The sequence below is a fragment of the Mesoplodon densirostris genome, chromosome 1, assembly GCF_025265405.1.
Source record: "Mesoplodon densirostris isolate mMesDen1 chromosome 1, mMesDen1 primary haplotype, whole genome shotgun sequence".
Lineage (NCBI taxonomy): Eukaryota > Metazoa > Chordata > Mammalia > Artiodactyla > Ziphiidae > Mesoplodon > Mesoplodon densirostris.
The window spans coordinates 219,976,005-219,993,006 of NC_082661.1; the positions used below are offsets into that span (position 1 = coordinate 219,976,005).

The following is a 17,002-nucleotide window of genomic DNA, read 5'->3' on the forward strand; positions in this document are numbered from 1 at the left end:
AAAGAATAAAATACCTAGGAATAAACCTACCTAAGGAGACAAAAGACCTATATGCAGAAAACTATAAGACACTAATGAAGAAAATTAAAGATGATACGAATAGATGGAGAGACATATCACGTTCTTGGATCGGAAGAATCAACATTGTGAAAATGACTATGCTACCCAAAGCAATCTACAGATTCATTGCAATCCCTCTCAAACTACCACTGACATTTTTCACAGAACTAGAACAAAAAATTTCACAATTTGTATGGAAACACAAAAGATCCTGAGTAGCCAATGCAATCCTGTGAAAGAAAAATGAAGCTGGAGGAATCAGGCTCCCAGACTTCAGACTGTACTACAAAGCTGCATTAATCGAGACAGTGTGGTACTGGCACAAAAGTAGAAATGTAGATCAATGGAACAGGATAGAAAGCCCAGAGATAAACCTATACACATATGGTCAACTTATTTTTGATAAAGGAGGCAAGACTGTACAATGGAGAAAAGACAGTCTCTTCAATAAGTGTTGCTGGGAAAACTGGACAGCTACATGTAAAAGAATGAAGTTAGCATACCCCCTAATGCCATACACAAAAATAAACTCAAAATGGATTAAAGACTTAAATGTAAGGCCAGACACTATAAAACTCTTAGAGGAAAACATAGGCAGAGCCCTCTATGACATAAATCACAGCAATATCCTTTTTGACCCACCTTCTAGAGAAATGGAAATAAAAACAAATATAAACACATGGGACCTAATGAAACTTAAAAGCTTGCCCAGCAAAGGAAACCATAAAAAAGAGGAAAAGACAACCCTCAGAATGGGAGAAAATATTTGCAAATGAAGCAACTGACAAAGGATTAATCTCAAAAATTCACAAGCAGCTCATGCAGCTCAATATCAAAAAAACAAACAACCTAATTCAAAAATGGGCAGAAGACCTAAATAGACATTTCTCCAAAGAAGATATACAGATGGCCAACAAACACATGAAAAAATGCTCAACATCATTAATCATTAGAGAAATGCAAATCAAAACTACAATGAGATATTATCTCACCAGTCAAAATGGGCATCATCAAAAAAAATCTACAAACAATAAATGCTGGAGGAGGTGTGGAGAAAAGGGAACCCTCCTGCACTGTTGTTGGGAATGTAAATTGATACAGCCATTATGGAGAACAGTATGGAGGTTCTTTAACAAACTAAAAATAGAACTACCATATGACCCAGTAATGCCTCTACTGGCCATATACCCTGAGAAAACCATACATCATGTACCACAATGTTCATTGCAGCTCTATTTACAATAGCCAGGACATGGAAGCAACTGAAGCATCCATTGACAGATGAATGGATAAAGAAGATGTGGCACATATATACAGTGGAATATTAGTCATAAAAAAATGAAATTGAGTTATTTGTAGTGAGGTGGATGGACCTATGTTCTGTCATACAGAGTGAACTAAGTCAGAAGGAGAAAAACAGTATCATATGCTAACACTTTTATATGAAATCTGAAAAAAAATAACGTTATGAAGAACCTTGGGGCAGGGCGGCGATAAAGTTGCAGACGTAGAGTGTGGCCTTGAGGAGACTGGGAGGGGGAAGTGTAAGCTGGGACAAAGTGAGAGATTGGCATGGACATATATGCACTACCAAATGTAAAACCAATAGTTAGTAGGAAGCAGCCGCATAGCACAGGGAGATCACCTTGGTGCTTTGTGGACCACGTAGAGCAGTGGGATACGGAGGGTGGGAGGGAGGGAGATTCAAGGGTAAGAGACATGGGGATATATGTATATGTATAGCTGATGTGCAGAAACTAACACCATTGTAAAGCAATTATATTCCAAAAAAGATGTTACAAATAAATAAATATATCGTGCCCCTCCCTTCTGGCTTGTAGAGTTTCTGCTGAGAAATCAGCTGTTAACCTTATTGTAGTTCCCTTGTACGTTATGTGTCCTTTCTCTCTTGTGGCTTTTAATAATTTTTCTTTGACTTTAATTTTTGTCAGTTTGATTACTCTATGTCTTAGCGTGTTTCTCCTAGGGTTTATCCTGCCTGGGACTCTCTGTGCTTCCTGGACTTGGGTGGCTATTTCCTTTCCCATGTTAGGAAGTTTTTGACTATAATCTCTTCAGATATTTTCTCGGGTCCTTTCTCTCTCTCTTTTGGGAACCCTATTATGCGACTGTTGTTGCATTTAATGTTGTCCTAGAGGTCTCTTAGTCTGTCTTCATTTCTTTTCATTCTTTTTTCTTTATTCTGTTCTACTGCAGTGAATTCCACCATTCTATCTTCCAGGTCAGTTATCCGTTCTTCTGCCTCAGTTATTCTGCTATTGATTCCTTCTAGTGTATTTTTCATTTCAGTTATTGTATTGTTCATCTCTGTTTGTTTGTTCTTTAATTCTTCTAGGTCTTTGTTAAACATTTCTTGCATCTTCTCGATCTTTGGCTCCTTTCTTTTTCCAAGATCCTGGATCATCTTCACTATCATTATTCTGAATTCTTTTTCTGAAATGTTGCCTATCTCCACTTTATTTACTTGTTTTCTGGGGTTTTATCTTGTTCCCTCATCTGGTACATAGTCCTCTGCCTTTTCATTTTGTCTGTCTCTCTGTGAATCTGGTTTTTGTTCCACAGAGTGCAGGATTATAGTTCTATGTGCATCTGCTGTCTGCCCTCTGGTGGATGATGCTATCTAAGAGTCTTTTGAAAGCTTCCTGATTGGGGGGACTGCTGGTGGGTAGAATTGTGTGTTGTTCTGGTGGGCAGAGCTCAGTTAAACATTAATCTGCTTGTCTCCTAATGGGTGGGGTTGAGTTTCCTTCCTGTTATTTGTTTGGCCTGAAGCGACCCAGCACTGGAGCCTACAGGCTCTTTGGTGGGGTAATGGCAGACCCCTGGAGGGTTGACACCAAGGAGTACTTCCCAGAACTCTGCTGCCAGTGTCCTTGTCCCTGCAGTGAGCCACAGCCACCCGTCACGTATGCAGGAGAGCCTCCAACACAGTTACGTCTTGTTCAATCTCCTGTGGGGTCACTGCTCCTTCCCCCTGGGCCCTGATGCGCACACTACTTTGTGTGTGCCCCCCAAGAGAAGAGTCTCTGTTTCCCCTAGTCCTGTTGAAGTCCTGCAATTAAATCCTGCTAGCCTTCAAAGTCTGATTCTCTGGGAATTTCTCCTCCCATTCCCAGACCCCCTGGTTGGTAAGCCTGATGTGGGGTTCAGAACTTTCACTGCTGTGGGTGGACTTCTGTTGTGTAATTGTTCTCCAGTTTGAGAGTCACTCACCCGGTGGTTATTGGATTTGATTTTATTGTGATTGAGCCCTTCCCACTGTGTCGTTGCAGCTTCTCCTTTGTCTTTGGGTGTGGGGTATCTTTTTTGGTGAGTTCCAGTGTCTTCCTGTCGATGATTGTTCAGCAGTTAGTTGTGATTCCAGTGCTCTCGCAAGAGGGAGTGCGCGCACATCCTTCTAGTCCACCATCTTGAACCAATCTCTCTTGACTTCTATTTTTAAAAACAGGAGAAATTTTTATATTTACTTTGATTTTTGTGATTGTTAGCATTTCTTGTTTCTTTGGATATATTCAAATTTTTGTCTAGTATTTTACACCTTCTGCCTGAAAATCTGTTTTGTTAACAGGGTTTTTTTTCTTTCAGTATGTCAAAGATGTTATTCCATTGTTTTTTAGCTTGCATAGTTTTGGATAAGAAGTCTACTGTATTCTTATTTTTGCTATTCCAAATATAAATATTTCTATTTTTTCCCTCTTGCTGCCTTCAGAGATTCTCTTTTTCTTTGATTTTTCAGCAGCTTGGCTATTTGGTGTGTATTTTTGTTTTGTTTTCTTTGCTGGGGAGGGGGAGAGTCCCTAAAGTTCACAGATTTGTGGCGTGATGTCTTTCATTATTTTTGGAAATTTTTCAGCTGTTAACTGTTTAAATGTTTCTTCTACCATGTTCTCAATCTTTTCTCCTTCTGGGATTCCAGTTATACTTATGTTAGACCCTTTGCTATTTTCTTTCAGCTTGTACGTGCTTTGGGGGTTCCCCCACTCTTTTTTGTCTCTTTGTTTTTTAATTTTTATTTTTGTTGATCTACAAGTTCACTGAGTCTTTCCTTCATTTTGTTGAGTCTACTGCTCAACCTTTTGAAATAATTCTTTATCTTTGATAATATTTTTCATTCTAACATCTGCATTTAACTCTTATAATTTCTGTTTCTCTACAAAATTCCACATGAGTTCATGGATATTCACCTTTTCTACTAAATTCTTTAATATATTAATCATGATTATTTTAAAGTCCCTATCTGATAGTTCTAACATCTTGGTCACCTATGAGTCTCATTCTGATGATTGATTTATCTCTTGACAGTGAATTATTTTTTCCTTCCTTTTTAAAATGTATCTCTTAATTTTGTATTGAATGATGGACATTGTGTGTAGAAAACCACTAGACACTGAAATTAACAATAGTCAGAAGTTGAGCTGGGTTCATGTTTTGCTGTTGCTAACTTTACTTCAGTGCAGTAGTCTTCAGAACTTTAGTAGTTGGCTGTTCCTACCTTGTGCTTAGAGTAGGCATACTAGAGGACTTTTTTTAGTGTCCCTGCTCTCTCTTCAGACTTTAGCCATTCATGCTTGCCTGTTCCACAGAGAGATTCTCTCCGTACACTTGTTCTTCTCCCAACAGTAGGCTATTATTGATAAGCACCATGCTCAGCATCCATCAGTGTTACTATTTATCTATGAAGCAAAACCCATTTCTAAACATTTTGGTTCTAAGTAGAAAGAAACTCAAAGTAAATTAAGTAGTGAGGAAAGAAGCTGTAATTTTCCATTGGTTGTACCCATATCACTGTTGCTACAAGTGATTAAGTAATTAAATAGGTAAGTAAATAATTCAAGCCCTATATTAATTGAATAATATAATGTCCTGTATTATTGATTAAATAAAGTCTTGTATTAATTATACTTGAGAAACATTATTGTTAGTAATCTGAAAACTAGTTTCTGTGAGATGTATAAAATCTGAATACAGTAAAGGCTTACTTAATGTCAAATATTCTTTTTTTAATATGAAGCTTGAATATTTCACATTGTTTATGTAGAGAAGTGTATTAGTTTCCTGGGGATGCTGTAATGAAGTTCCACAAACTGGTGGCTTAAAACAACAGAAATTTATTATTTTACAGTTGTGGAGGCTGTAATTTCAAAATTAGCGTGTCAAGCAGGACCATGCTCCCTTTAAATCTGTAGGCAAGGAGGGCTTTTTTTTTTTTTTTTTTTTTTTTTGCTTCTTCTTAGCTTCTGGTGGCATCTGGAGTTCCTTGGCTTGTGGCAGCAAACTCCACTCTCTGCTGTTGTCTTCACATGGCTGTCTTCTCCATTTGTGTTTTCATGTCTTCACATGGCGTTCTCCTCTCTGCATCTCTCTCTTCTTATAAGAATACCAGTCATATTGGATTGGAGACTCACCCTACTACAGTATGACCTCATCTTAACTAATCTTTCTTCAATGATCCTGTTTCCAAATAAAGTCTGAGGTACTGGGAGTTAGGACTTGAACATATATTTTTGGGAGATACAGTTCAACCCATAATAAGCAGGAATAATGTCAGTGTCTCAAAAGCAGACTCCTTTATCAGTAGCGTTATCTCAGATAAAGATATTAAACTACTGAACCTAAATGGCAGGCTAAGCATATGCTCATGAGTAAATCTGTGTGTCATAAATTTGTGTTTTAGGTTTATAAGAAGAAATTTGATATTTGATTCCTTTTCAGTTCAGGTAAATTTAAAGATAGCAACTAACATTTTTTAAATCACATTTTAATGAAAATATTTACAAACTTTATCCTATTTACCCCTTATTTGGATCATTATTCATACAGAATTCTTGCAAACTTTAGAAATTCAATCATTTTCTTAACTGAGTAATGTGATAGTTTGGGGATTTTCAGTAATATTTTTCATTTAGTTATCTAAGGCATCTGAGTTTCATAACACATGTGGCTGGCATTCACTGAAAATGAAAGGGCTCTTAATGGGCTGTTTGAAGTTTAAAATCTAGGATTCTAATCTCACTTATAGTTTAGTATTGACTAAAAAGTCTCAGAATAGTATTTGTGTCCCTGCATTTAATATGAGTCTAATTTGTGTTGCCTGTTGTATTAAGATCCTTGTTTAGTATATATTATACATTTTCAAATTCTGTTATAACAAAGTACTTGTTCTTAGAGGTTTAAAAGTGGCATAGTAGTAGTGTCTGAAGGAAAGATGTGAGGACTGTGATTAAAATAAATGTTATTAAAATAAATGGCATCTTTATAATGTTATCACTTTTTCCAAACCAATACTAGTAAGGTCTTAAGTTACAGTTGTTTTGACTTTAAGCACCTATTCTGAATCACTTTTTTGTTCACTAAGAAAAAGCACATCAAAAATTATTATTGTTCTTTCTAGACAGTATAATTTTTCAGAGCTCACCTTTCTAGCTTAGCTTGTAAAAACAATTTCTGATTTATTTGCCATGGTCTTTATAGTGTCTAGTAATATTTACTTGGGAAAAATTTAAATAAGTACATGAATTATAATGATTAATGATTGGAAAGCTAAAATAGCAAAATTTAACACATTAAAAAACCTTACACAGCTTATGTTAAGTATTTCCTGTGTGCACACAGGAAGAAATAGAAGAAATAGCATGGCAGAAATAGAAGTAGAAATTGAAATGAATAAGTGGATGTCAAAGCTAAAAAGAAGTCTGACCATCTTCTACTCTTGCTTTCCCCCCTTTTCCAGATTAGGAAACTGATATCAACAGAGGTTTAGAGGCTTTCTTATGGTCAATCTTAATAAAACCCCAAATTTAAAGACCTTATTATAGTTATTTTATGTCATTACCTCAGTGATAATCACTCAGTGAGTGATTACCTCAGTTTTTTTAAATATTAAAAACTTCTACTTTGCCTTATTGAAATTCTTCATTTTAACATTCCAAATTTTAGGTAACAAAAAAATTCTAATTTCTACTCCAACAACCAGGACTAGTCCAAGGACTTCATCATTAAATGTTCTTTCCATTCAGGTCCTCAGTTTATGACATGTCTACAACTTTATTTACTTAAAAAGAGAAGTCTTACTTCCTGTTGAAAATAAATCTTCTTTACCCTTAAATAGCTATAACTGAACTTTAATTACAGTATGAGATACTGAAAGTGATTGGGAAAAGTTGCATATCATCCTAGATCTAATAGTGGAGAGGGTGAAAAAGTGGGAAAGATTGTATCTGATGTCTTCTCTTTTCTGTCTGTGAAAGTAGGAAACATGGTTTCTGTTAAGAATGCAGAAGTTGGGAAAGGGAGGGACTTGTAAAAGTTGTGACTATTTGGATGGCTCATCATGGGTAATGTGACAGGGATGTGTGAAAAGATGTGCAGCATAGTTTAAGGGTTTGTCCTTGTTTATAAGGCATATAAGTTTTACAGAGTTAAAGAAAAGATTGTAATTTGTTCATTCTTTGCTGTGATTCTAATATCATTAGTTAAAGCACATTTTCTCAGAGATATGGAAATTTCTCACTCTCAACGTGGATCTCAATGAATGGATGTGTGACTCTCCATGAGTTTTGATACAGATATGAAAATTGTGTTATTGTACTATGCCTCTTTAATCTCTTAACCAATTATATGTGAAATAGATTTTGCCTATCATCTTCTCTCTGTTTAGCCTGCATTTTGGACAGCTGTTGTTTAATGTAGATTGGTCTTAATATTTGTTAAGTTCATGGATACCCTAAAAAGATTTTGGGGGTAAGGATACCCAAGAACTTGTCAGAAATGAATCTTTAAAAAAGATTCACAATTGACACCAAGACAATGCTACTGTCTTGCTGAACTAAATGGTAAAAGTACTTCAATATACCTTTTTTAGTGTTTAATGAGGGAACGTTGAATTGGAATTCAGATTTCCCAAGTTTTAGTTCAGAAGGCTGATATTTAATCATCACAATTTCTTTAAGCAAAGTCTGAGTTGAAATATAAGAAAAATGAAATATGGTTTATAATTTATCTTCTTAATTCACTTATAATAGTATTATCTCTAAAGTACATGTACAAGAAAAGTCATTTTTATCTCTGTGTTCAGATCCTTAGCTTTTATTTTGGCCATCAGTAACCCTAGAGAGCCTTTGTTAGCTTTATGCTCCATATCATCTTTAATTATGCCAAATCTCTAGCACTTACTATAATGTGTGTGTGCAGCCGGTGCACAGCCAGCATTGTTAATTAACACAGAGCACTTGTGCAGGATGCTTTTCTAGAAAACAGAGTGAGTGAGGCAGTGCACACATCCATGACAGTGTAACATGTTAAAAGTGAACTCTTGGGCCTCCCTGGTGGCGCAAGTGGTTGAGAGTCCGCCTGCCGATGCAGGGGATACGGGTTCGTGCCCCGGTCTGGGAGGATCCCATATGCCGCGGAGCGGCTGGGCCCGTGAGCCATGGCCGCTGAGCCTGCGCGTCCGGAGCCTGCGCGTCCGGAGCCTGTGCTCCGCAACGGGGGAGGCCGCGGCAGTGAGAGGCCCGCATACCGCCAAAAAATTAAAAAAAAAAAAAAAAAAAAAAAAAAAAGTGAACTCTTTAATTGCTAAAACTTCTTTGAAAACACAAAAGATAATTTATTCAGTAGTATCTCCACAACACATACTTTTCTCGTGTTTTTCAATATTAATTTTTGACAAAATTTAGATGAAAGCTTATTAGTATGATCAGCTCCTGTAGTTTATTTCTCTCGTGTAGTCATAATTTTCTGAGGTGCTGCATCATAATCATCACCACAGCAACCACTCCTGATGTCACAGAGGATTATTACTTCTGGTGGGAAATAAGTAGTTTGAGCAGATGGATGCATAAGGAATGAAGATCTTGTTATTATACAAATAAGTAGAGGGTGGGAGGAAAACATAACAAATATGTATATAGGCATAATTCTTTTAAAATAGAATTATGATACTGAGAATTTCTGAGAAGAAATATGAAAAAAGGTGATGTTTAAACCACAAAAGTGGAAGGTAGCATGGAAAACATAGACTTTTAGATTATAAAAATAAATTATTTTTAAAAATTAATTTTAGATAAAATTTGCTATTGCAAATTATGGGCCACTTTGACATCCAACACCGTGCTGCTTCCCCAGTCTTCCTCCTTAGTCTTTTCAAAGATTTAAGCCTTCTAAATTCTCCTTTCAGAAAGCTGGTGATTATTGAAATGATAAAAAAAAAACCAGTGTATTTGCTGATATTATTATAAGGCTTTTCTATAAGCAAGAGTATAAAAAATTTCCAGAATTGTGCTTATCCAGTCATATTTTTACACAGGCTTGATAGTCAGCTTCTAGTAGCTACTTGGCTCTCTTTCCATTTTTTTCTTTAAAATTCTAACATGTATGCATCCATTTATCTCTCTTTCTCCCTCCCTCAACATGAGCTGTTTTGTTCCCCATGTACATGCTACATACTCTTGAACTAAATTAACTGTCTTATTGAATGTACAGAAAAGGAAACTGTCAGCAAAGACCTGCTCCTGTATATTCTGCAGTAGGTTCAACCTCACCCATCAGATTTAAAAATCAAATAGAATGCCAGTGGTAGTGAGGGAGTGAAGCAGCAGGAGCTCACACATTGCTGGAGGGAACGTACACTGGCTTTGGAAGCCTGCTGGTCATTATCTAAAAAAGTGGAAGATGTGCAGATTATATGAACCAACAATACCACCTGGGTGTTATAAATAATAGCCCAAATCTAAAAACAACCCAGGTAATAATCAGCAAAAGAATAGACAAATAATTACTATGTGTTCCTACAATGAATATTGTACAGCAAAGAAGCATATAGCAGAGTGGATGAATTTCATAAACATACTGTTGAGTGTAAGAAGGCACAAAAAGAATGAATATAGCATGAGTTCATTCAAATAAAGTTCAAAAAAAGCAAAGCCAAACCATATTGTGGTGGTTTAAACATTAAAAAAGAAGTAAATGATTTTCATTCTCACCTCTCTCTCTCTCTCTCTCTCTCTCTCTCTCTCTCTCTCTCTCTCTCTCTCTCTCTCTGGTGAATCATACTTTACCAAAATCTACCCTAAGTCCCCATCCATTCCATAAATATTGAGTGCCTGCTGTGTACTAAGCATTTGGGGAAAGATACAAGCAAATCTGAACGTAGGATATACTATAACCCATCAGATAGTTGTATTCGGAGGTTGTTTTTAGGTACTTTCCTCAGCCTTAGCGTATAACTTGCACTTGGTAATGGAATACCAACTTGTTCACATTTTTTTCTCATTTGTGAGGCATACTAAACATGACATACAAATTTTATTGCTTCCTGCTTTTGGCTACTGAATATCTTTTTGACTACTGAAGAGTAATACCACCTGTTAGATTTAAAGTGCAGTATCTCATTAGATTTAAAGCCCTGCTCTTACCTAGTGTGAAGAAAGATCATATTTGTGCTGGAAACTACTTTGTGTGACAGGTCATCATTAAAGAATGTAGCAGGGCTTAAAGAATTGGTGGGCTGCACTTTCTCCAGTGGTTGGATACCTCATAATTATGGAAAATAAAAATGTAAATTATATTTCTAGAAGTGAGAGCTCAGGATGCTTCACAAATTAGAAGTCACTTATTATCAGAAGAGTTAAAAGTGAGCCTACATTCGGGGACATGAACGTTTAGGATAAGGAACCTTTTGGAAATTATTTTTAAGTGAACAATAATAATACTCATTTTAATATCATAACATAAAGCTATAGGGCTACCTTTACTGCGGAAACACAATTTATATGGACTTGTGTAATGACAGATGTTCTAATATGTATTTTAAATAATTTGTAAGATGCCTTTAAAAACTTACTCACTGGAACACAGCATTATAGCACAGCATTATAGCACAGGGAACTCTACTCAGTGCTCTGTGGTGACCTAAATGAGAAGGAATCCAAAAAAGAGGGGATATATGTATACATATAGCTGATTCACTTTGCTGTACAGTATAAATTAACACAACACTGTAAAGCAACTATACTCCAGTAAAAAAAAAAAAAACATTATTATTTCTTTGCATCTTCAGATTCTTTAAAATATTTTAATAAAATTCTCTTTGACTCAGATATCTTCTATTATATGTGCTTTGCTTTTCTTCTCAAATTTGGTAATAATGTATCAATAATTTCTGAGGTAGAAATTGGACTTATGCTCTCAGCCAGCTCTTGATAACACATAGCTATCTTGTAGTCCAAACAGGGCAGGGAGGGAGGAAGGGAATGAAGAAGGAAGCAAAGGAAGGGAAGCGAAATACTGTGGTTGTGAAACACAAGTAGGTAATTTGTCTTTTAATTGTAGCTTCGTTCTAATTTATTGCATTATTAAATTTGATGAACAAATTTGTTGAATAAATTTGTATTAAAATTTACTGAATTATTTAATGTTTTGAATATTGAATACCTGAGTGTTGATAGGAAGCCAGCTTAGCTTTCTAAGCATACACGATTTATATTTTGAAAGCCCATATTTACTCAACAGTTAGAATCAAAAACTATTTGAGCTTTGCAGTTTAGGGATGGGATATATATTGTATATGCATAGTATTGAAGGTCTGAACCTTTAGATTTGTCATCCTAATATTTAGTTTTTTCTGACATGATCCACCTACAAATTGCCCAACAATTTAGATAATTTACATTTATGTTATTGGAAAAGAAAACTTTAGAAATTAGATTTCTAAATGAGATATGACCAATGTACTTGGCTGGCTTATGTGACTAGCTACCTTGGCATTTAAGAATTTCCTGTGATCTTATTAGCTAATTAGCATAGGGTCCTTTTCTGCATCTGTATAATCATAAAATAAAGCCAAGTGGATGTGACACAAAACTTAAGTGAACAAAACTGTTTTGTTTCATTTTAGTATGGATTTGCTTAAATTTTGCAAAATTATGAAGCCCTGCTATATAAGTTGTGTGTGTGTATTTCTACCACAGGAAATGATATGTATTGTCTCATTTTCTAATATGGTTCAGCAACAGTTATAAAGATATGACCTTAGTTTCAGTTCTTTTATTAGGAAAATGAAAATCTTTCATTTACTCACTAATTTCATAGCTCACATAAGTCCTTTGTGAGGCATTTCTTTTACTGATCCTTTTGTTGTGCTTCTATAGCTGCAAGATCCAGTATAGCAGCCACTAGGCATTTTGACTCTTGAGCAATTGAAATGTGGCTAGTCTGAACTGACATGGAGCTGTAAGTGTAAAATATAAAATACACTTGGATTTCAAAGATTTATTACAAAGCAGAGATGTAAAATATTTCATTAATAATTTGTATATTGATTGTGTATTGGAGTGATCAGTATTTTAGATATATTGGATTGAGTAAAATATATTACTAAAACTAATTTTTCACTTTTTATGTTTTTAATGTGGCTACTAGTAAATTTAAGTTATGTAGGTATCTCACATTTGTGGCTCTCATATTTTTATTGGATAGCACTGTTCTAGAGTCTATCATATTTTATATAAGGAAGTCAGATTTAGAAAGACATAGTCTTTCTTTCATCTCTTTCCAATTCTATGTTCAAGGGTTAGAAAGTATTTTAAAGCAGTTTATATGTTCCAACAATTAAATGACATCTGTTCTATGTAATGTAGGTGTACACATAATAGAAGGTATGTCTGACCATTTGACCACTGGTTGTAATGTTGAAGTGTATTGGTGTGCTCTTGAATGGAGAGAATAAGGAAAAATGAAACACAAACTACTAAGAACTGAAAAAAGGGAACATGCTTATGTGCTATTGAAAATGCCAGTAAAAGACCCTAGTACTAATCTTTAGGAATTACATATTGTAATCTAAAATTATACTGTGTTGCAGATGGTTATCTTTGGTAATAACTGACTTTGAAACCACTGATAGAAAGATACGTTCAGTGGTTTCCAAGCTGAGAAAAAAGAATATTCCAATGGAATATTAGTTCCTATTTTTTTCTCTTACACAGAGTTTTCATCTGTGAAAGAGGAGGCAGAATATTTCACATGTCATAGTCATAAAATCTTAGGACCCACAGAAGTTCTTTAAGTTCCTATATGATACCAATGAGAATAATCATTTTTCTCCTAAAAAGTGATTGTCTCTTTTCCCCCCATCCCACCCCCATTTCCATGTTTATTTGTTTTGTTTTCCAAAAAGTCATATTTAATGCCCGACTTAGGTTTATTTTCTACTTACTCACTAAATAAGGAATAACTGTTATGTTTTGTATTTGAAATTGTAAGGTACATTTCTTTTTTCTTTTCTTTTTAATTTGACTCTTTGTTTTACAGATGAGGGCAGAAGTGCAGTTGACCAAGCAGGTGGTGCACAGATTGTAGTTGACCATTTAAGGTCACTGTGCAGTAAAACAGATCCCGCCAATGAGAAGCTCTTGACTGTCTTTTGTGGCATGCTGATGAACTATAGCAATGAGAATGGTAAACAAAATTGAAAACTTGCTTTATCTGTGGGGGAAAAATTAAAAATCATTACTGTAGTATAAACCAAAACTATTTAGAAAAATTATGAACAAAGCATTGATAAGTAGCATATAAAATTAGTAATTAGTCAACATTAAATAACAGTGTTTAAAAATGGTCAAATTTAATAAATGGGACTAATTGTTGAAGGGTTGTCCATGTTAATACCAAAAATAAGAAACAACATAATGGTATGGTTTAAGATTTTTTGCTATGAACATTTAAAAAATATACAATGTTAAAATACCTTCATGTTTATTACTTTATATTAATACCAGGAGCAGCTTTAAAACATAAACACATGGGCCTCCCTGGTGGCGCAAGTGGTTGAGAGTCCGCCTGCCGATGCGGGGGATACGGGTTCGTGCCCCGGTCTGGGAGGATCCCATGGGCCGCGGAGCGGCTGGGCCCGTGGGCCATGGCCGCTGGGCCTGCGCGTCCGGAGCCTGTGCGTCCGGAGCCTGTGCTCTGCAACGGGGGAGGCCACAGCGGTGAGAGGCCCGCATACCGCAAAAAAAAAAAAAAAAAAAAAAAACATAAACACTGTCTATATAAATAGAATTATTTTCTCTAGATACTGGATTTACTTATAACAATAAAAAAATCTTTTAATGAAATCTGGCCTTAGAAAAATAAAGTTCAGATATTTGATTTTAGGAATTTAATAAATACTTGTAAACAAAAGTTTCTTTTCACTGTAAAACATTCTTAGAACCCAGCAACAAATAACATGTCAATTTGCAGATAGCCTATATGGTTGTTAATTAAATGAGCATAAGAACAGTGAAACAAAGGCTTCATTGTACTTTTAAATGTCACAAAAAATTCATCTATCTATTCTATGAATTACTGCATGGTAAAACACTCAAATTCTGGTAGGTTCCTAGAATTAATACAAATAAGGTCTTACTGTGGCTTATTTCATCATGGCATTTTAAGTTGTAGTCTCTGGCAGAGACCAATTTTACTTGTATATTGAAAATGTAATAGTATTCTTTCATGTGTCCTAGAAACACATGGCCCTTTAGGTATATTTTTTATTTCTTCATGAGTCCAAAGAAATATTCTCAGTAATTAAAAAAAAATTAAAAAGGGTAAACATCGATGACAAATGGCTACTGACATTTGACCTTGGTGTTAGTGACAGCAGCAAATGGTGGGGACTGAGCCCTGTCCCATTGAAAGGGGGGAGCTACTACTCTCCTCTAGCCAGTTGTTGCTGTGTGGCAGTTTGGCCACATACTGCCAAATCTTTTCATCTGGTGGGAAGAGGAAGCTAGAAATTTAACTTTTCATGTGACATCTGTTTTTTAAATGGTGGATTACATTTGCTTCTTTAGCACTGTACAAGCTAAACAGAATGTGTCCTCAGGTCACATCCTTTCCAAGGAACACCAGTTTTAAACTTATGAATTAAAGTTATCCATTATAATAATAAAAAATAGTTCTTATTCATCAAATGGCTTGCCTGTTAAACTTGAGCTAGTAACAAATGTAGTCTTTATAGGGTCAGTTACCTCTATTTTTCTTACCCTCTGGTGGAATCATTTTTGAAGAGAAAATGTCCTGAATATGAACAGAATTCATCTATCTGGGTAATCTACAAAATGAATAGTCAGTTCCTAAATAATTGAAATTTGACCATAGTACACAGGTATCTGAATTGCATTAAGCAATCATTGGCCAGTTGTTCATGTCACTTCCTTTTTCTTCAGCTTCATTTAGGCTTGGACACCTGAGAAAGTGGGACAAAGCTAAGTGGGAGAATGGTTTAGAAAGACAAGTGAAAGAAACTAGTTGTGAAGTTATTATGGCAGCTTTGGATATAAAAGAATTAGGCTTGTTATGCATCTAAACTAGTTGTTTCTCCTTTGAGGAAGTTCTTCAAAACTCTGTACAAAAACTTATCAAATGGCAAAATGATCTTCAAAAACATCACTAATTCTAATCCAAAGGAGATTGTGACTGAGTCTCTATAATAGGGTGTCACACTGTGTAGGGAGGTGTACTGAGAAGGTAATGTTAACAGTACGCAGAGTGCACGGTCTAAATGTGTGATATATTTCTTTGTAAGGGTAGGTTTTTTCCCTCTGGTGTGCAAGTATTCCCAAGAAATAGCTTAGATACTTTAGAAAGCGTTATTAACTTTTCTCAGAAAATTATTCGAGCAGTGGTGTTTTTGTTCCATTATACTAAAAGCTGCAATTTGAATGCAGCTTTCAAAACTTATTAGATAAAATAGAAGTAAACTTATCTTTAGTATTTTAAAGGGACAAATGCCAGACTTGTGACGATCTTCTTTCCTCTGCTTCCTTTACTTTTGTCTGTCATGGGGATCACAGTTTGTGAAGTGGTTCTTTTTCTCCATAATGCTCTTTAACTTAAATTATATCCTTTTTTGTTTTGCATAATTATTAAGCATCTTTGCTGTTGTATCAATTATTTACTTACTCTTTTCTTTAAAATATGTGTTGAAAGACTTTCCAACTTAATGTTAGGTCTTCTTGGTTAACTTAAGATCATTTGGTATTGATCCTGTCCACCTGTATGAGTCACTGAGCCAAAAAGCAGTAGAGCTTTTTGAAACTCAAGAGGCACTTTTTATTAACACTGATAAATGAAATTCCTCTTTATGTGTATTTACTATTGAATTCCAGTACACAAGCCTGTGCTACTTTCTGAGTAGAATAGTTGAGTGATAAATACCTCCTTATTACTCTAACGGAAAAATTAACTCTACCCTTGGGCCCAATAACTTAAGCCTCATTTGTAGTTAGGGAGTTATTCTTTAGCTTCATAGATAAAATTTTTTTAAACAGAGAGAGATAAAAAACTACTGAAATGGGGCTTCCCTGGTGGCGCAGTGGTTGGGAGTCCGCCTGCCGATGCAGGGGACACGGGTTCCTGCCCCGGTCCAGGAAGATCCCACTTGCCACGCGGAGCAGCTGGGCCCATGAGCCATGGTCGCTGAGCCTGCGCGTCCGGAGCCTGTGCTCCGCAGCACGAGAGGCCACAACAGTGAGAGGCCCGCGTACCGCAAAAAGAAAAAAAAAAGTACTGAAATGGTAACAAAGACCCACCAACATAGTTTCTCTAATAAGAACATTTTCAAATTGTTTATTAGTCCTAAAAGCGGCTTGACACCAGGCTGAGACTTAGGATATCTTGATTCCTGTCCATATAGTGGACAACTCTGGGCATATCAAATCTTTGAATACATTAAATAGGAAATCAAGTTTCTTAAACACATGCAAGAAAGATATCTATAATGAAAACACTCAGTAAAGGCATTTTTATACCCTTTGATAAAACTGTATAAAAGGTTCACAAGTTTTAAAACTTTTGAACCAGCTCAAGACTTTAAGCTATGAGCTAGATATATTCTTTTGTTTCCCCACTGGTGAAGCAATTAAAACTTTCTATA

At 35.5% G+C, this 17,002-nt stretch overlaps 1 protein-coding gene across 4 annotated transcripts in view; it reads left to right on the plus strand.

Annotated features, from left to right (window-relative positions):
* The window catches only part of RAP1GDS1 (Rap1 GTPase-GDP dissociation stimulator 1), a 155,828-nt gene that overhangs the window by 88,648 nt on the left and 50,178 nt on the right, over positions 1-17,002 (plus strand). For 3 of the 4 annotated variants that reach the window (XM_060115259.1, XM_060115266.1, XM_060115270.1), the window contains exon 5: positions 13,390-13,536. The exons of the other annotated variant lie outside the window; for it this stretch is intronic. In XM_060115259.1, the coding sequence (XP_059971242.1) occupies positions 13,390-13,536 (147 nt within the window). The remainder of the gene's footprint in view (positions 1-13,389; positions 13,537-17,002) is intronic. 4 annotated transcript variants of the gene reach the window in all.